Source organism: Brassica napus, chromosome C3 (genome assembly GCF_020379485.1).
Source record: "Brassica napus cultivar Da-Ae chromosome C3, Da-Ae, whole genome shotgun sequence".
Classification (NCBI taxonomy): domain Eukaryota; kingdom Viridiplantae; phylum Streptophyta; class Magnoliopsida; order Brassicales; family Brassicaceae; genus Brassica; species Brassica napus.
Window position 1 is genome coordinate 846,712 of NC_063446.1, and position 26,158 is coordinate 872,869.

At 34.3% G+C, this 26,158-nt stretch overlaps 4 protein-coding genes and 1 pseudogene across 6 annotated transcripts; 2 read left to right on the top strand and 3 right to left on the bottom strand.

Annotated features, from left to right (window-relative positions):
* Window positions 1-3,964: 3,964 nt before the first annotated feature.
* Window positions 3,965-4,696, bottom strand: LOC106442987 (cyclin-dependent protein kinase inhibitor SIM). Its single transcript, XM_013884607.3, has one exon. It carries the CDS (start codon window positions 4,559-4,561, stop codon window positions 4,160-4,162), a length of 402 nt encoding a protein of 133 aa, XP_013740061.2. The 5' UTR covers window positions 4,562-4,696; the 3' UTR covers window positions 3,965-4,159.
* A 4,042-nt stretch (window positions 4,697-8,738) lies between these two features.
* Window positions 8,739-14,606, top strand: LOC111204814 (annotated as a pseudogene).
* Window positions 14,607-17,260: 2,654 nt separating this feature from the next.
* On the top strand, window positions 17,261-19,399 carry LOC111204230 (phytol kinase 1, chloroplastic-like). The gene is made up of 6 exons (XM_022698484.2): window positions 17,261-17,711; window positions 18,097-18,164; window positions 18,253-18,384; window positions 18,482-18,597; window positions 18,843-18,957; window positions 19,074-19,399. The coding sequence occupies exons 1-6, from the start codon at window positions 17,415-17,417 to the stop codon at window positions 19,258-19,260; spliced, it is 915 nt and encodes a 304-aa protein (XP_022554205.1). The 5' UTR covers window positions 17,261-17,414; the 3' UTR covers window positions 19,261-19,399.
* An 801-nt stretch (window positions 19,400-20,200) lies between these two features.
* On the bottom strand, window positions 20,201-21,527 carry LOC111204232 (uncharacterized protein HI_0077-like). Its single transcript, XM_022698486.2, has 4 exons — window positions 21,295-21,527; window positions 21,098-21,217; window positions 20,744-20,974; window positions 20,201-20,657 (listed from the first exon to the last, which is right to left on the bottom strand). Exons 1-4 carry the CDS (start codon window positions 21,469-21,471, stop codon window positions 20,307-20,309), a joined length of 879 nt encoding a protein of 292 aa, XP_022554207.1. The 5' UTR covers window positions 21,472-21,527; the 3' UTR covers window positions 20,201-20,306.
* A 386-nt stretch (window positions 21,528-21,913) lies between these two features.
* Window positions 21,914-24,581, bottom strand: LOC111204231. Of its 3 annotated transcripts, XR_002656610.2 has the most exons (3): window positions 24,414-24,581; window positions 22,305-24,282; window positions 21,914-22,128 (listed from the first exon to the last, which is right to left on the bottom strand). XR_002656610.2 is itself a non-coding variant. In XM_022698485.2 (2 exons), the coding sequence occupies exon 2, from the start codon at window positions 24,240-24,242 to the stop codon at window positions 22,464-22,466; it is 1,779 nt and encodes a 592-aa protein (XP_022554206.1). In that variant the 5' UTR covers window positions 24,243-24,257; window positions 24,414-24,581; the 3' UTR covers window positions 21,914-22,463. The 3 variants fall into 3 exon arrangements, 2 of the variants coding, with proteins under 2 accessions (XP_022554206.1, XP_048607756.1); XM_022698485.2 differs by having other exon boundaries at window positions 21,914-24,257; XM_048751799.1 differs by having other exon boundaries at window positions 21,914-24,282.
* Window positions 24,582-26,158: the final 1,577 nt, after the last annotated feature.

Genomic DNA, 26,158 nt, shown 5'->3' on the forward strand with positions numbered 1-26,158 from the left:
TAAGGAAAAGTAAATAATAAGTAAATATACAATATAATAAATAGAAATATTACATTAAACATCTATCATAATATTGTTATTTGATATAAAAGGAAAAAAATTAGAATAAGTAAATATACAATTAAGAATTGAAAAAACTAAATTAAAAATCTATAAAATAATAACTAAATACAAAATATAAGAAATATAAATATTATACTAAACATTATCGTATTATTAGAATAAGTAAATATAAAATATAAGAAAAATAAATAATAAGTAAATATAGTATATAAGAAATAAAAAAATATTACATTAAATATATATCGTAATATTATCATTGATATAAAACCAAGAAATTTAGGATAAATAAATATAAAAATAAGAAAAGATAAACAGTAAGTAAATACACAATATAAAAAATAAAAAAACTAAATTAAACATATATCTGAAAAATATATAGTTAAATAAATAAAAGTGAATTTACATTAAATATCAATTATAATATTAGAATAAGTAAATATAAATATAAGAAAAATAAATTAAAAGTAAATATACAATATAAAAAATACAAAAAATACAAAAAATACATTAAACCTCTATCTGAAAATATATAGTAATATAAATAATAAGTAAATATATAATATAAAAATAAAAATATTACATTAAACATGTATCATAATATTATAATTTGATATAAAACTAAACAATTAGATAAGTATTAAACATCTATCTGAAAATGTATAGTTTAACATTTTATTATTTTCAAATATTTTTGTAAGTAAATATACAACATAAGAAAAATAAGCATACAATATAAGATAATATTTTTTTATCACATTAAACATCTGTCGTAATATTATCATTTGATATAAAAGCAAGAAAATTAGAATAAGTAAATATACAGTATAAGAAAAAATAAAAAATAGGTAAAATACAATTAAGAAATGAAAAGACTAAATTAAACATATCTCTGGAAAAAAAAATTATTGTAAAATAAATAATAAGTAAATATACAATATAAGAAATACAAATATTATATTAAACTTCTACCGTAATATTAGAATAAGTAAATATAAAGTATAAAGAAAAATACACAATAAATAAATATACAATATCATAACTGGAAAAAACTAAATTAAACATCTATCTGAAAAATGTATAGTAAAATAAATAATTAGTAAATGTAGACTATAAGACATAAAAATATTAGTATAAAAATAAATAATAAGTAATATTATTATGATATTTTATTTTTATTCTAATATTATAATAGATTTATAATGCAATATAATGTAATATTTTAATATTATTGTTAGTAATATTAATCATATAGAAATGTTACATATTATAATAAGTAAATATAAAATATAAGAAAAAATAAATAATAAGTAAATATAGTATATAAGAAATAAAATATTAAATTAAATTTATATTGTAATATTATCATTGATATAAAAACAAAAAATTTAGAATAAACAAATATACAAAATAAGAAAAGATAAACAGTTAGTAAATATACAATATAAAAAATAGAAAAACTAAATTAAACATTTATTTGAATTAAACATTTATTAAAGAGTAAACATACATCTATGCCATAAGGTTAAATAATCTAGAGTTAGGGTTTAGAGTTACGGGGTGGAGTTTTGAAGATATGATTTCAAATTTTGAAAAATAAAAAATAAATATTAAAATTTTCAAAATAAAATGAGTTATTTTGGTCATTTTCCTTATTGATGACTATTTTTTGATAAAAACTTAAAAATAACTATTTTAAAGACTTGCTCTATAATATAAAAAAAATTAAATAATAAGTAAATATATAATATAAAAAATAGAAAATTATATGAAACATCTATATGAAAATTGTATAGTTTTTTGTTTTTTTTCTAAAGAAATAAGTATTCACACAAACATATAATTTAGAATTTTGTTGTTGTTCAGAATACAACGTCCAAATGAATAGCTATATAGTTAACAATTAAAAATCAAAATAGCCTTGCGCGTAACGCGGGTTAACTCCTAGTTAATAATAATATCAATTCATAAGCGAATAAGACGATTGCAACGTTTCACGAGTTTTCGAAGTTGTGTGTAAGAGCATGATTATCCGGGATTCTTAGTGAGGTTCTTAGTGCGTGGGCTCCCACAAAACCCTTAAGGATCGGTTACAAAAACTACTAATTAAGAACCGATTTTAGTGAGTTTCTTATACTATTCACAGGTCCTACTGACTCCTGGCGGTCCGCGATTGATTTTGTTTTTAATTGTTTTTTTTTTAGAAAAAAAAACCTAAGAAACCCAAATGAATTTTTTAGGGATTAAGATGGCCTAAGTTAATCCAAAAATCCTGAAATAAAGTAAGCCATATAAAGAAATCCTTAAATAAAACTTTTAACACTCTCCACGCTGTGTATAAGAATAAAGTATAAGCCTTTAAAAAAAAATCATTAACAAAATTAAATTTCGAAGCATATGCGTTGACTTAGTAGCATCTTAATGAATCTTTCAGATTAACGCTGATTTGTCAAACAAAATGTTCATTATGCCCAGATTTACAATAGAAATACATTAATCATATACAACTAGATTTATGAAGTTACAAAAAAAAACTATTGAAGTGTATGAAGTATTGATCTATACGATTTTCCGAGTACGTGACGGATGGACACTCCTAATGAATTTTAGATTAATTTTTCTAGGAGACGTCATCCACAAACAACATTAATTTACCGATCCCAAAGCCGTATTTATCGCTCTCTGTCGGCTCAAAAAATGTCAGAGATCAACATGAATTTCCGATCAACTTTACTCGATTACAATAGTTACTTTAATTAGCTTGTAAAATAAGCAACAATCTATTCAAAAATATTAATTTAAAATAGTTGGATCAAGGCATCATGCGTTAACCCGTGGCCTTGGGCTAGTGGTACTTGAGGGGAAAACCCCCAATACGGTACCCGCAGTTCGAGTTCCGCTGGCCACCCGGACTAGGGTTAAATCCCAAAAATACGTGGAGTGCCGTGGACCTCGCGGGAATAGTCGGTTGACCACGGTCGCCGGAAACCCGCGGTTACCTAAAAAAAAAAAAAAGGCATCATGCATTATCTTTTCTCGTGACGTCTTTCACGAGACACAACTATTACACATCTCATTCTACCATACAAAACCAACACCTGAAACGCCATTACATGAACTTTTAACCTTATAACTTTTTATCATTTTACGTAATCTAATTTTATTAATTACTTGTTTAATCTGAACTTCATGTCTTCAGTATTCTCAATAAGAATTTTTAGATAATCTTGACGATGGTGATTTCTTTTTAACTTTTACTATCATCAAAATGTGATGTTAATTAGATCGGATCATCGAGAGGCATGATGATGCACACCATGGTAACACATTATATACATCTATCGTGGCCGACAAAAATAATTGCTTGCAAAGGCAACTCATTTTCACTCTTTCTCTTGTGATATCTCTCACTCACATGGTTACTTTGAGATTGCTACGTGTATTTAATTAATTACCATCATAACATATGTTACATTGATTCCATAATTCTTATTGATCATTCACGAATTTCATATGTCCATCTTACGAAAGTCCACCTAACACTGAACAAATAGTAAATGCTATGGGCTTTCACTGTTAATTTTCAGTCGAAATATTCTAATTTTGGCTTTTTCTTCTGAAATATTTATTAGTCGATGTAACATTGTTTACTAAAAGATGATATGTACATACTGAGTCAGTGAATTAATGAAATTGTTCGTTCGTTCGTTTACAAAGCAACTAGCAAATATAAACCAAACGCTCGTAGCTTGGTGGTAAAGGAGGTACAGCTGTACTGCCCGCCACCCGGGTTCGAGCCTTGGCCACAACGGATTTAACATCTCTTCCGTTGGGGCGCTGGACCCCTTACGGGGATAGTTGGGGATGTGGCTGCCCAGATACCAGAGTTATCAAAAAAAAAAACTAGCAAATATAAATTTATTGAACATTTACATAATTCATGAAGCTATTAAGAAAAGAAAGATTCCAACGATCGATAGCACATGTATATATATAGAGTGGGTCGACGTGTAAAGTTGAGAATCGTTACATAAAATAAATAAAAAGTTACCGAAATGAAGGAACCTTTAACTTTATTGTGGTTAACTCCAATTATTGATCATCTTCGAGAACAAGAACGGAAACTTCTCCGTCGCCTGACCACCGTGAGAGCCGTCTTGGTGGTGGTGGTTGTGGGGGATGACGTCGTTGAGTGATTGTAAACAGAGGAGAAAAAGCGTTCGATCTCATCTTTGTTGACGATGATCTCAACCTTTGATGGCGTCAAAAGCTTCCTCTTGCAAGATTTGATGAAACATGATGGCGACGGAGGTGGGCGGCGTTTCTGAGGCGGAGGAGGAGGAGTAGTGGCGGTGGAGGGAGGAATCTTGTGGTCGGAGGAAGTGGGAGTGGTGCAGCCGCCGCTGCCGCCGTCATCATCTCTGTTGGTGTTGTTGGATGGGATCTTGATGGGTGATGGGAACTTCAGCATGGGCAGATCTTGTATTAAATCAAGATCCATTTCTTTATAGATATTTAAATGGAGTTGTTCTTGAAGGTTTTGTTTTTGTGTTTTGTCGTGTGCTCTGAACAAATCTTCTTAGAGAAGTGGACTTGTAGGTTTCTTGTATATATGTGCTTCTATCTTTACATACATGTTTTTCTTTTATATATGTGTATATATATCTTAATATATAATTAGAAAGATAAGACATGAAAGTAGAAACCACACTACTTAATTCTCTTCATTTACTGCTTTTGAGAGAAAAAACTGTACCACCTTTCAACCAAAATATTATACTAATCAAAGTTACACAATTCTGAAACTTAGTTTATAATTTTGTACTTTATATTTTATTTTGATCGCTAAAATAAATAAAAAAATTCTACAATAGTCTAAATAACTTCTTTTGTAAATTTAGAAAAAAAAAATATAACTTGGTATCATTCTTTTTTCAACTTAGCCATTTAAACGTAAACACCATATTATGTATTACTTTTAGAAAGAAGAATGTAAAAATAAATCAAAGTTTACTAATGCGAATAGATTATCCTGCATATTTGTTAAAGTAGTAACATGCATATGTTTGGAAAACAATCAAGCAGGAACATGCACAATAGTAGGGCCCTTTCTCAAAAACAAATGCACAATAGTACAACTACTATTTTCTTTATAATATAGATAATTTGATTAATAGGTATTATATAAAAATTAGGTATATTTAAAAGGATTCGAAATTTGATTATACAAATTAGGTATACTTAAAAGGATTCAAATTTCAGACCAAAGTTTTTGATAAACGTAGAGGTTGGTTAGAATTTATGTGGTGTACCGCTAAAGAAACTAGAGACATGTCATGTGTTTAGACTTTAGACTTTTTGTACATGCATTAGTAATTTATACATGCCATTTTATTTAACATATATTTTTAATATATTATTTATTAGGTGTATTTATATTAAGATCTGTTATATAATTGCAATCGGTTTAATTTTTATTTTATTTTCTGATCATTTAAGATCCATTTTGAGAGAGGAACTAGCCTTATTCATTTATTAATTAAGATTCCATTGCATCTTTGTACGTATGATTCTTGTTGATTAATATCCACATTGGATCCGCACGACATGACACGTTAGAATTAGGGGTTATTGGAACATCAATTTCGGTGGAATTTGATGATTTTAATAGTTGATAGGATTTTACAAATTAACTAGATTTAACAAATTTTATCAAATACTTTTACATAGATTTTCATTACTTGTGTATAAAATTCAATTGATTGTTATTAACTTTTAAAGTAAGAAATTAATGATGGTAGAAAAAAAAAGAAAGAAAATCATTTCAATTAAGGCAATTCTTAAACAATTTTTTAAAAAAGTTTTTGTCACAAAAAAGATCTCAAGAAATAAAATGACCAAAAAATTTAATTTATACTTCGTACTTTATAGATATATAAATAATAAAAAATAAAAAATATTTTTTATATAATTTCAAAATATATGATTTAAATTTTAATTTTTGTAAAAAAAATTTGAATTAATATTTTTGAAATTTTTTTAAAAAAAATTCGAAAGTGCTTTTTAAAAATATTTTTAAAATTTTTATTTTAAATTTTTAATATTTTTCTATTTTTTAAGTTGTGAATTGTATTATGTTAAAGTTGTGATTTGTATATTATTTCATTCTTCAATTTGAGTTTTTGTATGTGAGTGTATTTTATTACATTGATTTCAAAAATCTTATGGATATAGATGATATTCTCAAAGTTGAGTACTATGAGTAAAAACAAAGAAAATTTACATCCCAATAACAATAGATTTTAATAGAATCTTAAAATCAATGAAAACTAAACTTTTCTAATAACAAAAGATTTTGAGTGGAATTTAAAAATCATCGCTCCAATAACAATGGATTCTATTTAAATTTTAAAAATTCACAAACCAATAACATTGGAATTTCAAAATTATATATATGCCTTGCAATAGACTCCTGATGCCAAATATATAAACCTATTCATAATTAAATATTTTAAGTTATTTAAAATATTTAGCGAAAAAACAAAAGTTATTTAAAACTAAAAGTCAGCATACTCAGACATGATGTATATGTGTATACCAACTTGGTTACATACGGTAATTACGTTTACGTATTATTGTGCAGAGAATCTATCATCTAAAGATATATGCCACATGTTTACTTTAAGAGGATGCATGTGGTGTGATGTAGGGTACATCTGTGATAGTGACTGGCAATATCGGACGATGAAACCCAAAACAAAGGTACATAAGAAGAAACGATCCTCTGATTCATTCCCAATATCTGAATCTCACTGTCTTTTTTTCTTTCCATTTTTACTTAGATTTTTAACACAGCAGAGTTACTTTTTTAACTTTTTCCTTTGGGACGTTTTTCCTATTTTAAATTTTCCTTCTGAACTACTTTAGTTGTTGACAACAATAAAAAATTTCGGGTGATACTGGAGCGGCATGCTTTTCAAGCTCTATTTGTTTGTGGAAGATTTGGTATTACTTATTTAGCTAATATATATGATCAATAGATTAATGTTATTATATATATACGATGATGTGTAAAGGAATTTTAGTAACAGAGACACATTAGTCTAACTGCTAAACTTAAAACTGAGTGTCGGTTTCACAAGAATAATGTGATATTTGAAAAGAGATACAAGGATTTCGTTCTGGATTCAGTTTTTTTTATTAAGTTCTGGTTTCGGTTTTATGCGAGTAGATCAATGAATAAAAACCTAGTTAGAACTATTCGATTTCAACAAAGAATCAATGTTTTGCTTTGAGATCCCTGCAAGTTTTTGTAAAAGAATACAGTCAGTTCTAATCCGTTTTTGGTGGGACAACTCGGAAAGCAAAAAGAAAATGTGCTGGATAGCACGGAGCAAAATGACTAAGCCAAAAGCGGGTGGAGGCTTTGGCCTAAGGGATATTCAAATATTTAATCAAGCTCTATTAGCGAAACAAGCATGGAGGATCTTAATAGCACCTGACTGCCTACTAGCGCGAGTACTACTCGGAAAATACTGCCACAAGACATCATTCTTAGAGGCACAAGCCCCTGCAGTATGTTCACACGGATGGAGGAGCATACTACATGACAGAGATTTACTAAAAGGGAATGTGGGTAAAGCTATAGGAAACAGAGAAAATGCTAATGTATGGAAGGACTCTTGGCTATCCCTAGAAAAGAATATCAAATTTTTTTGGCCAATCCAAGAAAAAAGACTCGATCTTAGAGTGTCTGATCTACTAACAACTGACATGAAGTGGAATGAAGCCAGATTAGAAGAATTTGTACCTCTGCTAGCGGACCAAATCAAATGCTTAAGACCAAGTGAGACGGGAGCAGCAGACATCTTTACCTGGCGACCAGCAAGATCAGGCAAGTACTCGACCTAATCAGGGTACTTCACAACTACCATGGGGGAGTCTACAACTACCCTAGCTGACCCCGAGAACTTTGATTGGATGAAGGACATATGGAAAGGTACTTTCTCCTCCAAAATGCGAATGTTCCTCTGGTCTATTACTCAAAACGCCCTTCCCTTTGGAGCTAACCTGCAACACATAGACATTCAATCAGAAGCATGTTGTAAACAATGCCAAGCTGTAGAAACTGTGATACATACCTTCTTCTTCTGCCCATTTGCACGGAAGGTATGGGACCTGATCCCCACTCATAAAGCGACTCACTTGACCGCGGACAAGAGCTTCAAAGACGCAATCACAGTATTTAGGAAAGTTATATGCTTGCCCCCATCAGAAATATCAGGAAACATCCTCGCATGGGACTTCAAGGCTCTTTTGGACCGCGCGTAACACCCTTCTTCTTTGTGGATCAGACCTTCACTCCACAGGACGTCGCTTCAAAGGCACTAAGACTGGCTCAAGAATGGAACCTAGCGCAAAGGCCGCAGAATCAAGTATTAGAGCAAGCGAAGACCTTGCCTAAGGCGCCACATCTACATCTCGACCAGAGCACAAGATTGATATGTAAAACGGATGCCGCATAGAATAAACAATCGAGCAAAGCAGGTCTAGCTTGGATCTTCACGGATTCAACAGGAGCTTGCAAACACAGAGGAGCGACGACCTAAGAATTTGTTCCCAGCCCACTGATCGCCGAAGCCCTAGCTCTCCGATCGGGAATCACCATTGCAGTAGCTATGGGGATTACAGATCTTCAGAAGCTATCTGACAACTCAACGCTTGTCAGAGCAATCAACAACGACTTGCAGAACTCAGAGATCTATGGGATTGTGAGAGATATCCATCACATCTCTTCTGCTTTTGTGGATATAGTTTTTTTCCAAATTCCTCGTTCGCTTAATGGTGATGCTGATGCTTTAGCAAAAACCACATTGAGCCAGTTATCTGTAATAGACCCAGTTATGGGCTAAAAACTTGGACCCGAGACCATAATTTTCCTTAATAAAAATGTTGGTGCACAAAAAAAAAACAAAGAATCAACGCATGAAATCATCTAAATGATACTACATATTATATTTACTTGGTTGATGAATACAATTCATTACGTGGCTTAGTTAGAAAGTATTATTTATTTTTTAAACTAAGTATTAGTATTTTGTTTTTTCAAAATATCTTGTTTATTGTAAAGTACGGTGGAGACAAGGGAATACTAGAGAGATCATTAATCAGTATAATCATAACAATCACTATAGCTAAGAGATCCACAATATTTGTAAAATTATTATAAATTGTTTGCATTTCAGTTTTAGGTTCTTCATCTTTACTATATAAATGTATCTCGTCTTCCTAATAGCAAATTTATAAATATGGGATATTACAAAAAAAAATTGTAAAATGATATTACAATTTCTTCTACAGGGGAAACAAGTAAAACGTAACGTGCATGCATCTAATAATAATTTGTTTATCCTTATATAATACTATCAAACTAGTTTCCGAAGTTCTGTCTTAAATACTTTAATTTATTAATTTTCCGAATGACACGAAGTAGATAACGATTATGAAGGTCCTCTCTTGGATGTTTATGTTGCATTGTTCGATTGTCTTTAATTTTAACAATGGTATCAATTATCCAAAAAATATATATGCATATATATATACAACAAAAAGAAAATATAAATACAGTACTAACAACGAAAAAGGAATCCAAAAATATTAGTTATATAAAATGAGAAACTATATATGGTAATTGAGAATGTAACATATAGATACAATAAATTATACAATAATATTTTGATTAGTATGGAAGTTCTGGACATCTGGTACATAATTTCTCATATGTATTCTTTTTTTGTCGCTGAGTAATTTTATTAAAGTGTTCAAGTCAACCGACTTGTGATGGAAAAACAAACAAGTTCAAAACAGAGTAGAGTACATAACGATAAAAACATCAGTAGATGCCTTATGATAAAAGAAAAATCATGAGGATAAAAAGAAGGGTCTGCCCTAACCTCCTTACACCATGAGCCTGCATGGGAGATGTATATTAAGCCTGAGAATTTCTCATAGCTTGTGACCTGAGAGATGACGAAAGCCACAGAGTACCACCACTTGCTAGATAAGATTGATAATAGCAATCTCTGATAGTAGCAATTCCAGTAGTGATTATATTGACCTCACTGGAAACCAAAAACACTTAACATAGATCAAAATTGTTCATCGATCGCAAGATTCTTGAATACCAAGTGAAAGCTTGGAAAACCAGAGACTCGGGAAGAGCTTCCCACATAGTGGCAGATGATATTCAATGATCACTCTTTAAACCCGGAAGCCGTGAAGCGCCTCCTCCTACAAATCGATTTCTCATGAATGCTGAAGACCAAAACCTTAATCTAAACTTAAGGGATGAATGAAAATCTATGAATTAGAACCCTGAGAACTGAAACTCTGCTTTTATCTACAGTAGTAGCTTGAGAAGAGCGCAGCATGATCCAAAGTCCAACTCCAAGTGATGAATCCCTACCCATTCAGATCAATGATACTAAAAGAACTCTTCGCAGAAACGTCGGTCTCCAATAACATGACTAGAAACACTTTATCCGACAACCTAAACTTTGGAGGAGGCAAAACAACTCAAAGAGACCGACCACCAAACAATCTCCCCAAAAAACGAAAGCAACAAGAGGCCGAGACAATGAAAAAAGAAAAAATACAACCTGGATAGAGCAAATCCACGAAGACTAGCTTCGTCAAAGTGACACCGTAGGAAGACTCACAAGAAACAGCAGATCGAGACATGAAGGAGTCAAAGCGAAGAGAAAACCTGAACGGATGACCCCCAATCGATGCTAGTACAAAGCGAAAAAGATGACACGCCACCACATCCTTGACAGCCATCAACGACTGAATAACACGCCAGATCCATAACAGGCACACCATAGATACGAACCAAACTCAAAACTCCATGAAAACACACACGAGGTAAATCAAAACAAAGACAAAGAGAACGGAAGCCCTCTCCAGTGGTGTCGAGGAGCGACAATCACCGGAGAGGCAGAGATTACTGCAAAGACAAAGAGATTACTCTCATATGTATTCTATTCACTGATATTAAGTTACTGGAGAGTAGGCGATATAACCATAGGCCATATAACTTAATAACTGGTAAAATTAATTTGCTAATTAAATAGTAAAAATTAGTTTCAAAAAAAAAAGTTTGTTGGAGAATTATAAAGTATCGGGACCATTTATATACTATTATACCTAGGCCTGGAAATTTTATCCGAGATCCGGATTCGATCCGTGATCCGATCCGGATCCGATCCGAAAATCCGGATATCCGGAGAGGCCGAATCCGAATCCGGATAGTAAAATGTTGGATCCGTCAAAGCCGAATCCGGATCCGGATATCTTGATTTTTTAGTCCGGATATCCGGATCCGTAAATTTTATTAATAACTATTTCAAAAATAGTAATATCTATATATAAAAACTAATTTTATTTAATATATTTTCATTTTTATAATAGTATATATAAATTTTATGTAAATTTTGTAATATTATACATAGAAATAATTAAAAACATTATATATATTTTTATTTTTAAATTATTGTTAATATTTTATATATATTAATATTATTTTTTATTTATTTTAAGGATCCAAATCCGGATCCGGATATCCGCCGGATATTATAATTTTTATAAGGATATCCGACACCCGGATATCCGCGAACCCCGGATCCGGATAAAGATAGTAAAATTATGGATCCGCCGGATAAGGATCCGGATCCGGATATCATAAAATTGCCCGGATACCCGATCCGTCCCAGGCCTAATACCAAACTTTTCTTGATTCTGCTCGATTGTCCCCATACCAATTAATTTTGTGAAGTCGTTAAATTCACTGTTTTCCGATTGATACAGTTCACAATTAAATAAATGCTCAACTCATTAGGTCAGTTACTGATGTAGACACGAAGAAAAGGAAGCTTTGCACGTTTTAGCTTTCCAAAAGTTCTGTAGGATTTAATTATGTATGGTCGAAAAAGGGTTTGTTAAAGGGTCGATTGAGTCCAAAGTCGCATGTGAATTGGTCTGTCTTCAAATACTTTTGTCTAAAGTATTGAGATATTGATAAATCGGGTACTAAAACTAGCTTTTGTAATGATTTTTCTTCTTCTTCATTTTATGTATGTCGAGGGGTTCCACTTGATTCTCAATGCAAATCAAACACGAGGTGGTGAATCTGCATCGAGACGGTTGTTAGCATTGTTGGTCTTGAGTCATGTCATCTACAACATATGTGGTTGTAATTTCATTTTTGAATAGTGGAACTCCATTATCTTATCTCGTGTATGATCTCAAAATTATTGAAAGATTCTCTGGTTCGATAGAGTGCCCAAGTCCACAAAGCCTGTCCGGAGAATAGACAAACAAACCGACCGCTTAATACATTACAATTTTATTTGATAATTTTAGCTGTATACAGGCTCCAACTAGAGTGAAACGAAAGATTAGCTATGTCAATAATTACAAAGTAACCGTGAGCACCTTCCGCCAAGTTCAAGCATGATGTACCAGCAGACTCCTTGGCACATCTAGAAAGTAATGTAGCTTCAATTCCATACTGACATACCCCAAGGAGCAACATCTAACTGAAACACATGGCAATTGCCCATGAGCATGCAATGGACATGGCCCATGTTGGAAGCCCATGTTTGAACAAATGTAGTTTATCATTTACTATCGTTCATCATTTATCAAAGGTTAGATTGTTATCAACAAATTTGCTCAAAAGAAAGATTGTTATATACCATTCACTAATGTATAACGCAAATCAAAGCTCAAATAAATGAAATGTCTGCAACTGTATTCAATGTAGCAGACATTTATTTATTTTATTAAATGCGGCATATATTATGGTTACATGCAATCTATGTAAATGGATTAAACGTGGATATTGATCCGATGTCTTTTCATCGAACAGTAAATCGAAATCATAAGAGCAGCCTCATCGCGGTCTCTTATGACCGGAATTTAGTGTTTTAAGCTTTAAAAAAAAGAAAATTGCTTAATTAAACAAGAGACGTATATTAATTAGAGTGCACAAGAGACGGGTTTTTGGGACACGCGTCGTACATTCACCTTTCTCTTCTCTCTCTCGACGGATGCTCTTCTCTCCTTCTCTCTTGACTCCTCGACGAAACCGACTGTCTTTGGCCATCTCTCCTCGAATCTGATCTCTTGTTGACGGAATCTCTCGTCGACGGAATCAGCCGTCGTCTCTCTCGGTGGAATCGTCGTTTCTATCGGTCTCCTCGACGAAGAAGATGCAGAGGAGAGGGATTACGAGAACTCCAAAGACGATGATGAGAATCACGGAGTTGAAAGATACGGATCTTCTTCGGCTGTGTTCGATTTCTCTGCATCTCACTCCGGCTCTAAACACTCGGGCCTTCCTTCAGCTAACGACGTTTTCTCTCAGGTCATCATCATTCTCTTTTTGTAGATCGCGGTGAAGCTGAAATGATTTCTTATCATTGATTGGATAGAAAAGTTAATTTGATTTGTAGCTTTGTGTAATTGAGATTTAGGTTTTTTTTTATGTGATAAAGAAATCTTGTTGATGTTTCAAGTGTGTGAACTGGTTGTGTTACTAGAGAAAGCTTATAGTGTTGCTTCTATGTGTAGATATGAGGGCCACCTGAGTTTCTAAACAACCATATAGAAGCTGATGAAGAAGCTACAGCTAGAGATGCTGAGCATGCTAAGCGTCTTACCCGCAAAAAGAAGAAAGCTAAACCTAAAGGTACCCCACCAGTGCCATTCACATCCCCATGTTTAGTAGGTTCACTGGATCATAGAGGGATAACATGAAAATAGATGTGAAAGGTTGATTTAGAAGCTTGTTTGGGTACACCTTAAAGCATACGTATTGTGAAATAGCAAACCAGGAACTGAGTTTGTTGTCTCTATCTAGTTTGGTTTTCTTGGTTAAGCACTGACTGTTTCAGCTGGTTTTATAGGTGTTGTCGTGGAAGCAAAACCTCAACTAGTAGGTATCCATGAGAGAGTAAGAAACGATATCGATGCACCACCACCATCTTCAGAGAATGGTGAGAAGCGGATATCTACTGCAACCAATCCTAATGCAGAAGAAGCTGCAGATCTCTTAAGGTATAAACTAAGTCTCTTCATCATATTCTTTCCTATTATCACATACGAGCTTCATTAGTGTTTTCTTTTCATGACTTTAGGATGTGTCTGCAATGTGGAGTGCCGAAAACATATACAAGCGCAAGAGGGATGGTATGCCCGGTTTGTGGTGACCGGCCGTTACCGGACTCGGACGCCAAGAAGAGAGGCTCTGCGATCAAAGATAAAGAGAAGAGCAAAAGAATGAGAGGACAATCCTCTCACGCTTCTTGGAAAAGTGAAACCGAGATGCAACTAAGGCAACATTTCGATTAGTATGCTTCAGAACCTTCTTCTCCTTTTTTACTACATTGTTTCTCCATCCAAATCCAGTTTCTGTAACGCAACTTGTAACACAAAAAGATCATCTACAAAGTTATTGATGTTAAGAGAAATACACAATTTTTTTTTAAGAACTCTAAAATTAGAGACTTGCAATGGAGGATATAAAAGTAGAAATTTCTTGACAAAGTCTCTTAGCCTAATAAACTCCTTAAATACTAATAAAAAATAGTTAAGAAACCTTTAATGGGTATCATAAAAATAGTTAAGAAACCTTTAATGGGTATCATGAATAATGATGCTCTAAAAAGTACATGCTCGTCGTCATCGACACCCTTCGTCCTCCTTATACTGTACCTCTGTCAAATCATTTATGCTTTGGGGTCCCTTATACAAGAGCTCTCACATATAATCACATGAAAATATACTGTTTACCTTGTCCTTTTCTTTGGATTTTGTAGTTACAAGGACATCATTATTGGTAAAAAGGTCATTAGAATATCTTCACTGCTGTAATAACAATATTTTTAATTTTGAATTATTTTTTCTTAATTATTTAAATAATATACAATAATTGTATATCTATATATTTGGATTTAAATTTAGATTACGGTTTAGGATTTAGCATTTAAGGATCAATGTATGATTATGATTAATAATTTAGGGTAATATAGTTTTTTATCGGTTAATGAATGTTATTTTAAAAAGAAATTAGAGTTTGAACATGCACGTCCGTGCGGATATTTTTTTTTTTTTATAAATGTACAACTTTGATATTATCCTAAACGTTTTAAATATATGATTTACATTTTAGTGTTATATGTGATCTAATATGTTAGTCCACATGTGAGTAAAATCTGTTTAATTAAAATCACGTATTATAGCACTTATATATATATATGAAAATATTTATATAGCACTTACAAATCGTAAATTCATTTTAATAGTAAAAATCGAAGCAATGTTGCTGTATATTAGGCTTTGGAAAGTTTAAATGCTAGAATAAATAAGAAACAATTAAATACAATAAAATGTTGATAGGTTTTAAATGAAAATAAATGGTGAAAGTTTTAAGAATGTATAGTAGTTAGGATGAAACTAATTAATGTTGTTAGCCATAAAAATAGGAGTGAGACATTTGAAATATTGAAACTAAGTTAAGGGAACTTCAAAAATATTTTATTAATATCTATTTCTAATGAAATATGAACAGGTCCAAAACTTAAATAAAAACATTTATAAGTAGATAAAAAATCGATATTATTAAAAGAGAAGCACTCATTTGAAAATGTTCTTACTTCATTAATTAAACTCCCTATTTTTTTTTTCTTGTCTTTTTCAGTTGCATTTATGAAATATCCTAAAACGAATAAAACTGCCTAATTTATTACTTGTCTTTTCAGTTACATTAATGAAATATGCTTAAATGAATTTAAACTTCTTATTTTATTGTTTGTCTTTTTCAGTTACCTTAATGAAATATCCTTAAATAAATTTGAAAATAATGTCATTTAATCAACCAAAAAAACTCATGAGCTATCCTTACGTGCATAATTTTAATAATGAAGATTTTTAAAAACGTGCATCATTAAAATGTTACACACTAATATATAACATGCATCAATAAAACTAGAATTTGACTCACACAATTGTACGGATATTATTTTCAATTGATTAAATTTAAAAATAATTATTTATTCAAAAAATATTTAAGAATGGCTATGTTTTTAAAAATTATATGGTATTATTTGCTCATAACTCATTTGTCATTTGATAAATTGTTAGAAATAAAATTTTAGCATAATATAACTCAGTTGTCATTTGCTTAATTTATGGTTTTTATTTATATTTTTTATTATATAATTATAATATTTTCATTTTATATTTGAAAGATAAATGAATTTTCTTTCAAACAATATTTTTGTAAATGTATTTTTTTAAAAAATAATCAATTAAAATTGTTATTATCATTGAATATCATTATTTTTGACATAATTGGAGTTTTCGTTTACATCAAAACTTATCATATTTTAGGATAATTTTAATTTAAAATATAATTTTCATATTTTTCAAACAAATTCGAAAAATATCTTTTAAATATTTTGTTATAATTGTTAAAAAAATATTTAGTTACATTTCAAATAAAAAGGTAAAGATATTAAAAATATTCTAATTAAAATATGTAAAATTTAATATAGTTTTAAGGAAATGGTCAAAATAAAAAAAATTACACATAAAATAATCATGATTTTTGTTAACTGGGTGGATCATTATTTATATGATATCGCATATGAAAAGAAAATTTTTGTTTTTAAAATTATCTAATTAACTCTATACTCATTTTTTTATATTTTTATATGATATCACACATTCGTAAAAAATAGATAGTTTAAGATGCAAAAAAAAAAAATTTAGTTAATGAATATAATATGAATAAATATTACAAATACATCATTTAATAAAATAAATAATTAAAAACTGAAAATTCATATCCGCGCTGGCGCGCGGGTCAGGGTCTAGTATGACTTTAAATTAATAGAATAGATAATATTTATATGTCATTGATAAAAGCTAAAAAAATGTTATTAGTGGATTTCCCATGTAAAAAACACACACCCATTTTACAATAGTTACAATAAGCCAAAAAAAAACTGGCACGATAAGGAAAAAAACACACCCCTAAATAAGCCATGCCCATTTGCTTTTACCATCAACTAGGTAAGTACAGTGTCCCCAACTGTATGAAGTAACAAATAACGAGATTTTCATATGAGTTACATTTCGGATTCTCTCATCTATCAATGAGAGCGACACATCGTAGATAACGTTTTCTTTCTAGCTAAAATACAAAAACGAAATTATTGAGTTCTCAAAGCTTCTCTCCTCTCTTCCTCCGCGCCCATCTCAGCTTTGCTTCCTCCGGTGAGGCGTTTAAAATGGCGGCAGCCTTACCTTTATCTCCGGTTAGCCATCAGTTATGTCGGATAAGCAACAGGTTCTGGTATAACGCTATGACTCCCCGGTTCTGTTCGCCAGTTTCTTCGCCCTGTTACATCGGCGTGAAAGGAATCGGCTCGTCGAGTCAGTTACGGGCTCGCCACCCTCTGATCTCTTCAGCGGCTTCGACTGATTATCTGTTGCATGACGTCGGAGCCACGGTGGCAGTTCTTAGTGGAGCCTACGCGCTTGTCTTACTCTTCGAGAGTCTCACGAAGCGAGACGTGATTCCACAGGTCTCTCTTTTTAATCGTCTTCGATTTACTACTTTATTATTTTCTTGTTCTTGACCAAATTTATGGGACTTAAAACAATTTCAGATTTAAAACTAAATGATCAATAATTTTTTTTTAATAAGATTCGGAGCTGAATGATTTATACAATATATTCATTTTAATTTTGAGGACCAAAACTAATGTTTCATTTCGTTATCTTCATTACCGGGTTTTGCAAGCATTGAAGTTTATCACATAGTGGTGTTACAAAATTGATGTAGTAAGAACAACACTAAACTTTTTTTGTTATTTTCTTGGTAAACAATGATACCTAATGAGAAGAAACAATAGATTTTTATTCTCTAATAACTTTTCTATAAGTCTTGAAATGTTTTGGATTGAACAGAGATTGAGCAGAAAGCTTGTGCATATACTCTCAGGTCTGCTTTTCGCGCTCTCGTGGCCAATCTTCAGGTATTCCTTTGCAGCAAATGAAACCTCTCTAAACCCTTTAAAACTTCAGCATGATTGCTTTTTTTCTTTCATGTTTAATTAAGTTTAGCGCATCAACGGAGGCTCGATACTTTGCTGCTTTTGTTCCTTTAGTGAATGGCCTAAGGCTTGTTGTCAACGGTTTGTCCGTCTCCCCTAACTCCACGCTAATCCAATCCGTAACTAGGGAAGGAAGACCAGAGTAAGTTGTTCTTTTTTTCTTTCTCGAGCTCTGATGATAATTTCAACAATCTCATGACACACTTGTTGGTTTTTTCAAACCAACCCGGTCATTCCAGAGAGTTGCTTAAAGGTCCATTGTTCTACGTTCTAGCCCTTCTAGTTGCTGCAGTTTTCTTCTGGAGAGATTCTCCTACCGGTATGACATCGCTGGCAATGATGTGTGGTGGCGACGGTAACATTTCTTATCTTTTGTAAATCTCTTTTTGGGGTGAAGAATCCATAATCATCATAGTTATAACAAAACTTAATGTACCAAAATACTAGAAACTTTAAACTAATTCAAATATGATGATTATTAATAAATAATAATTATTATACATTTTTGTCAACTATAAATAGCTATCAATTATAACTTTGTTAACTATATACACACACATAAATATATTAAGTTATAATGCGAAAATGTATAATTTGTAGGAATAGCTGATATCATGGGACGTAAGTATGGATCATACAAGATACCTTACAACCCAAGAAAGAGCTTGGCGGGAAGCATCTCCATGTTCATATTCGGCTTCTTCATCTCCATCGGGTAAAAAAAACATCAAACCCACAATTAACGAATCATTCATTCATAACGTATCTTCTTGATGAACAACTCTTTTTCCTACTAAACCAAAACGTTATTTCTTTTGTAACAATATGCAGATTACTTTACTATTACTCAAGCCTAGGGTATCTTCACATGAACTGGGAAACAACCTTTACGAGAGTCGCGATTGTCTCATTGGTCGCTACGTTGGTGGAGTCACTACCCATCACCGATCAAATAGACGACAACGTTTCGGTTCCTCTGGCTACTATTTTGGCTGCTTACCTAAGTTTTGGATATTAGACTCATCCCTCATAAACTGTATAAGTTGTATTTGTATGAATACGACCTGGGAATGCAGCTACGAATATGCTACCAGTTGTATATATTTTGCTGTTACTGCTCAAAGATTCATAACTAATACTACGATTTCGGGTTAAAAGTGTTCGATGCATAGGAAAAAACAAAATGGACCATATAAGAATCATAGGACAATACTAATAATATGAATTTTCTAGAAAAAATAGTATTAAAAACAGTTGGTAACTGATACATTGTTGACAATTTACCTTAACAAATACAATGCCTATAATTAGAAAATATTTTCATAAGTGCATGAGTTTTTATGGTCGAAAGTGCATGAAATATTTTCATAAGTGCATGACCATAACTGATAGCAGATACCGCTTCTATTCTCAGCTTTGTCATGAAAGCTGAGTAAGAGTGGTGCTGCAAATGGGGAGACATTGTTTGAAGGTTTTGACTTGTCAAAAAAGCTGGAGGAAGGAGTGGACATGATGACTATGGTGGATTTACATGTTTGGGAGTATTTTGCAAATATGGAAGATCAAGATTTGATACTACCAGCTGGACACGTTTCGATGATGATGAACCCGGTGATATCTCAGTCTGCTCAAGTCTGATTTCCTCCATCTGATGACCTTTTTCCAGCTGAGGAACCAAACCCAAAGAGGCAAAAGTTTGACAAGTCTTCTTCCACCAGTCCCGGTAATGTCTTAGTTTTCTCTCTTCTTATGTTTTGGTTCGTTCTATCTAATGAACAGCCACATAATTTCCAGGGTTCACACACAGGCAGAGTTTCGGGACCAAATGGCAATGATGATCAAGTCATTTAATAAGATGGGAGAAAGAGATGGAGAATGCTTTACATGAGAAATGGTTTTCATTCTCTCTAATCTTTTTTTTTTTTAAATAAATTGGTGGCCAAACACTAAACTGCATGTGTACTCGACTTTGTTTCTTCAAATAGTTCAAAAAAATGTATTCCAAAGATTAAAGATGCATATTACAAAACAACTTCAAAAAAGAAGAAGACATGTTTGATTTTTCTAGGCATTGCTCTCTTTGACAGCAAGAGGTTCATACCATTGAGGGCCAAAACCAGCAGCTTTTCTTGCTTCGGCATTAAAAGGTGGTTTCAACGGTCCTCTGAAATGCTCTCTTACTACCGAATGAAACTTTTGGATTATCTCTTCAAGGATATCATCTGCTTCTACGCTATTGACGGTAACTTCAGGATTCTTGGACCGTGCACATAGATACTTGAACCATTTTACTCCAGCTGCACAGTGAGTGATTTCTTCAGGGTACACAACTCTCTCCAGTAAATCTGCTGTCTCGTTATCTCCTCCGTTCCTAAACCTCGATATCGTCGTGGGCAATACATCTAGCCCCCTAGCCTGCAAGTAGTACCAAAGAAACACCTCTAAAGACTATTCTTCACTGTCTAAGGAGCTAATGACACAATACTCTAATGAAACTTCACCTCGTGAACGCAATGCTCTATAGCCAAGCGAGCCAAGAGATCATGAGAAGTGGCGGTTGCAGAGTCCCAAAGACCGTCATGGGCAGGGAATGCACCGTAACGAGAACCAATCTCCTCAAGCCGAGCTGCAAGCAGCGTGAAGTGACGGCCTTCGTCCTGAGCTACACGAACAAAGTCCGTAAAGAACTCTCTCGGCATCTTCTCTTGCTTGCCAAAACGAGCAATTATATCCTAAGCATCAACGACATAATCATCAAACCCAAGTTTTCAGACAGGTAACCAACTCCATTACACAAAGCTGTCGAAAATCAAGAAACTACTGTTCAATGGTTTTAGACCTAAAAGAAGGCTTACCCATGATAAGTCAACAGCCCAGCTTTCGATATGAACAAGACTGTGAACAATCGCTTGCCTGCTCTGCAAGCTACCAGCTTTCCCCAGCTTTGGCATCAGACTCGGAGACACCAGTTTTACCTACAAGATTTTAGGTTTTCGTCTCAAGCAAATTCATAAACTAAACATAGACACGAGAAGGGGAAGGAGACAAGTACGTTGGTGAGACGAGCTGGCCTGTCCATGACGGGGAGATCGACGGTGGGATCGTACGGTTCGGAGATAGCGCCTTGGAGCCATTTGACGGCAATCGAATCTCCAAGCCGAGCTTTTTCGTATGGGTCGGCTGTGTTCAGAACTCTAATCGCCGATTCAATTAGGGTTTCGCTATCCATTCTCTCTCTCTCTTACTCGGTTGTTTTGCCGGCGGAGTTGAGACTTGAGATGGCCGACACGTGATGTAATTAAATTCTTGTATGTTTAAACAAAATCCCAATCGCGAACCCAGAGAGTGGATTTCACGGCCTTTTAAATCACGTATATTCCAAGCGCGTGAGTTTCTTTGGTTCACTGTACTGATTTTAAAGTCAAAGTTAGGCATACCTGGACCAAAGAGCAGATTACTGTAATAAATATTTCATTGTTTCTCGGATTAGACCAGATAATTAATTAGTAGCACTATTATATTGTTAAGCTTACTTATATTTGTATGATGACCCATTGTATATTTATGATTAGCATCAAACAAATATTTGTATTTTATTGTAGATACAGTAATGTATAAAAGTATATTAATTGTATAAGCATAATTGAATTTTGATATTTGGACTTCGAACCTAGAATAAAAGCACTAATCTCCAGCTGGCCAACTATGCAATTACATATTGTGCATTCATAAAACTTGTAAAATCACAATCAACTTATACATCTAAGAACTTTGGTTCCAAAACTTGACAAACACATCACATACGAATCAAATGAAACGGAAAGAGAAGAGAACATCAAGCACAAGTTGACACTAAAGTTTGAAATCAAGAATTCTTCTGTATCACCTACATAACCAAAAACAACAGTGGCACATAGTAGTATGTAACTCAACCACAATAAAATCATAAAACAATATACAAATGCATCATCATCCTACTACAAACAAGTCAGAATTTGCAATCCACGAAGCAGAGTGTACTAAAGGGGATAAGATAATAAAGAGACGTGCAGATCATAATACCTCTCTCGTGGTAATCGAGCAATGTAACAGCTTTTGTTCCTCTGGTTTGGTTCAAGCTGCATTGGATAACCGGGCGTGCCCACGGTTCTGTTTCCCGTGGGGTGAGTTCCAGTGCCGGTTCGGGTCAAAGAGGTAGTAAACATGTAGTCTTGGACATCTTCAGTAGTTATCTGTGTCCATGCATTTCTCAAGGGTTATACTATCACTGGCACACTCTTGAAGAGCCTTGGCGTTAAGTTCTCTGCCAAATCTCCAGACATAGTTGAGTCCCACAAGAAGCTCCGTTATAATAGCTTCTGTCTTCTGCTGGTTCGCAAAGGAAAGAGTCTGCGCAAGAACTATGTGTGTCCTCGAAACCAAGCTTTGGTGCTCGTAACTCCTCTCTGACTGCCATTTTATCATGTTGTGAGCTAACGGACCCAACCACTCCAAGATACCCGCCATTGCCTCTGTCCATTCCTTCGCTAGTCCTGGATCATAAACCGTGGCGGAACTCAAGCTTTTCGAGTAAGGCTTTAGCCTTTCTCTCAGCGATGCTCTCACGCTCGCCGGTAACATGTTGTAAAGATCGTCTCTCGCATCGTCCCCTATCAAGTGAGGAGACGCAACAAATCTCTCTATCACGATGATGACGTTAGCATAGTGTAACGCTAAGCAAGCTGCACCGAGGGTATTAGGAGCAGCATCTGACAACTTTGGTGGTCGGGATTCAACATGGACAGAGTTAGGAATATGGTTCCTAGCTCCATTCCGGGTTGTCCTAGTGCTGAGTGGAGTAATACCGTCTTGAGACACCATGCAGCCTTTAAACGGGCCAACCTGTGTTAACCGGTTTGGTTTCATTTGCTTCTTCTCTGAGGAAACCGAAGGCCTTTCCGGGGTCTGGTCCATCTTCTTGTTGTGTTTCCCCATTCCAATAAGCGGTCCTGACTTGGAAGTGATCTTTCCAAGAGGACCCGAGTAAAACTTGAAACGTTTGTTCTTTTCCGCAACAAGAGGACCTGACACAGGGGACTGTGTGCAGAGAGTATCCGAAAGGAAATCACTCATCTTCGCGGACCTTGCAGGAACCGGACCGGTGAATCTCCCAAGGGGACCGGAAGCAAATCTAGGAGGACCAACACTCTCAGACTGATGAGACATTAAATGCGCCAAAACAGTAGAAACCGATTGGCTCCGACCGATGAAATCAGAATCCACATCATCACTACCCTCCTCCACCGCTCTGTAGCTAACACCAAAAACATGTTTAGTCCTATTCAAGACTGTGAACACCGATCTCACCAAAAGAAGAACCGTATAGTCATAAGTCCGGTTCCAAAGAGACGCATCCCTCAGAACCTTCACCTCATGCTTTTTCCACGTGACTTTTTTCTTATACTCCAAAACACTATCGGTCGCAGCAGACTCACTACTCATCGTCATTCTCTTAACCGTCTGCTCAAGATCCGCAAGAATCTCAGTCTCCTGGTAAAGACTCGCATTAACCGAAATAAACCGCTCCATCTTCTTAACTTTCCTATCCATCTTCTTCCACCCGAACTGCCACCCGTAAGGATCATCACCTCCATAGCTGAAAAGACAGCTCTCGAAGCTCTTCAGCTTGGGATCGCTGCATCTCCTCGCGAGCCTAGCCACGGCTCTCGCTACGCTCTCGACGCTCTCCATCGTCTCGTCGCGTATCAGCCTCACGACGAAGTCGTCGTCGTCTTCTGAAACTAGCTTCTTGATTCCCGTGGAGCGTGTTATCTCGTCTCTGAGACGCGTGACGTTCTTGTCGCTGAGGGAGTGCCATAAGTGAAGGAGTTTGGAGAGTAAACTCGCGACCTCGAAGGCTAATACTCCGAGCACCACGGCCTTCTCTTTATGGGATTGATGATGATCGTGTTGTTTCTTTGGGAATCTCCATAGGTTACGATACCAAGCCTCTGAAACCATCCCTCTCTCTTTAACCTAATGGAGCCAATTCAATCCGAATCTGAAATTCAAACCAAATAGGAATCGGATTTGGGCGGAATCTAGCTACGGAGCTCAGAGTTACGCAGAATCGCTAATTCTACCAGCTACCAAATCGGGTGACAATGATACAGTGAGGAAGAAGAAGCTTACCGATCATTCGAGGGGAAGATGTGAATCAGAGAGAGGAAGATGATTAATGCCACATCATCACCACATGAAGAGAGAGAGAGAGAGAGAGCAGTTAAAGCAGCAAATTGTGGGGGACTGAGTCTGGTTGTTCATGTGAACGAATCCTATATTTGCCTCTCTCTCTCTCTCTTTTCGTTTTAGTGCTTTTAATTTAACTTATTTACGTATTTGCTAGGTGATAAAACAGTGATTATTAATTTAGTTATTTTTTAATAAGAATACATTAATCTGTTTAATCTGGATATCGGTTCAGTTTTAGGTTGTTTTTTTGTTTTTAATTTCCTAAAATATAACTATCACTTTAAATCAATATTTATTTGGTTTGTTCGGTTAAAATGTTTGATGTTTTTATTTTTTTTCTGTGATAATCAAAAATTACCTATTATTTGTTTGTTTTCATGTTATGAATCTTAGATAGTGATATCTTGCATATTTGCATTGTTTTATCAATTCATTCATAAACATTTTCATCATATAGATTAGGATTTAGTCATGTCTAGGTTGCATTTTGGATACATATGTCTCTATCAGGTATTGGAGTACCACATGGAGTTCCTGGAGACACTTGGGTGCATTTGGAGCTCAAAGGAGGTGATTAGAGTGATCTTTGGACGAGCACTGCCTGGAGCGACCAGCTCAGAGCGACTATCTCAAGTCACTCCAGCCATAGCGACCTACCGGAGCGACGCCATGAACTCGCTCGCCCTATACGCTTCGGAGCGACCTCCTAGAGCGACAAGGCGAAGTCGCTCCAGCTCCTAGAGCGACCAGTTCAGAACGACACAGCCAGATCGCTCGCGAGGAACGACCCGGGAGCGACGTCTTCGGAGCGACACAGCCAGGTCGCTCGCGAAGAAACGACCCGGGAGCGACCTCTCGCAGCGACGTGCCGAGGTCGCTCCACGTCTATTTGTTTGGCCGAATTCATGTTTTCTCAAGGGCCTTTTGGTCATTTCATTATGCACGTTTTTATTTTCTAAACCTATGTTTTAATACTCTGTAAGCCACCAGGAGGAGATTATCTTTTGATCTATTGAGAAAGACACAAAAACTCTCTTGAGAAGTTCATCTCTTGGATTTTTGATTGTTATGTTCTTGTGTTCTTGTTGATTTCTTATTTTTTTTTTTCTCTACATGATTAATCTGAAATCCAATATGGGTTTAAGAGGAATCATGGAGATTAGTGAGTAATCACCTTTTGAATTCATGGGTTAGGGAGATTAAGGGTGATTAGGTTAGTTCTAGGATGTTTTAGTGTAGATTTTTCTTGTTCCTTGCTAGTAGAGTATTCATAATGCATCTTCTGAGTTGGCCACTCAAAAGTTGATCAATATGCATTTCCCACCCGAAAGGTGTTTGATGAAATGCCTGAGACAACTCTCCTAGGCTTTTAGTATACTTTGCCAAAGACATTTGTTGTTAAAGGTGCTAAGATAGCTAATAGACTTGTTAGTAATGATTGCTTTCATATTATTCAACCAAAGACATTTGATGTTTGAGATATGTTAGCAAATGAGCATTCATCTAGACATAGAGCTTGCTTAGAATTGTGTCTAGGCATAAGGTTGATAGTTTGATTGATCATTTGCCATCCTTAGTTCGATATTTGATCACCCAAGGTCTAATCCCTATGCCCATGAGTTCTATTTTCCCTTAGTCAAGAAAGTATCATTCTGTTATTGCTTTCTAGTTTTAGTCATAGCTTA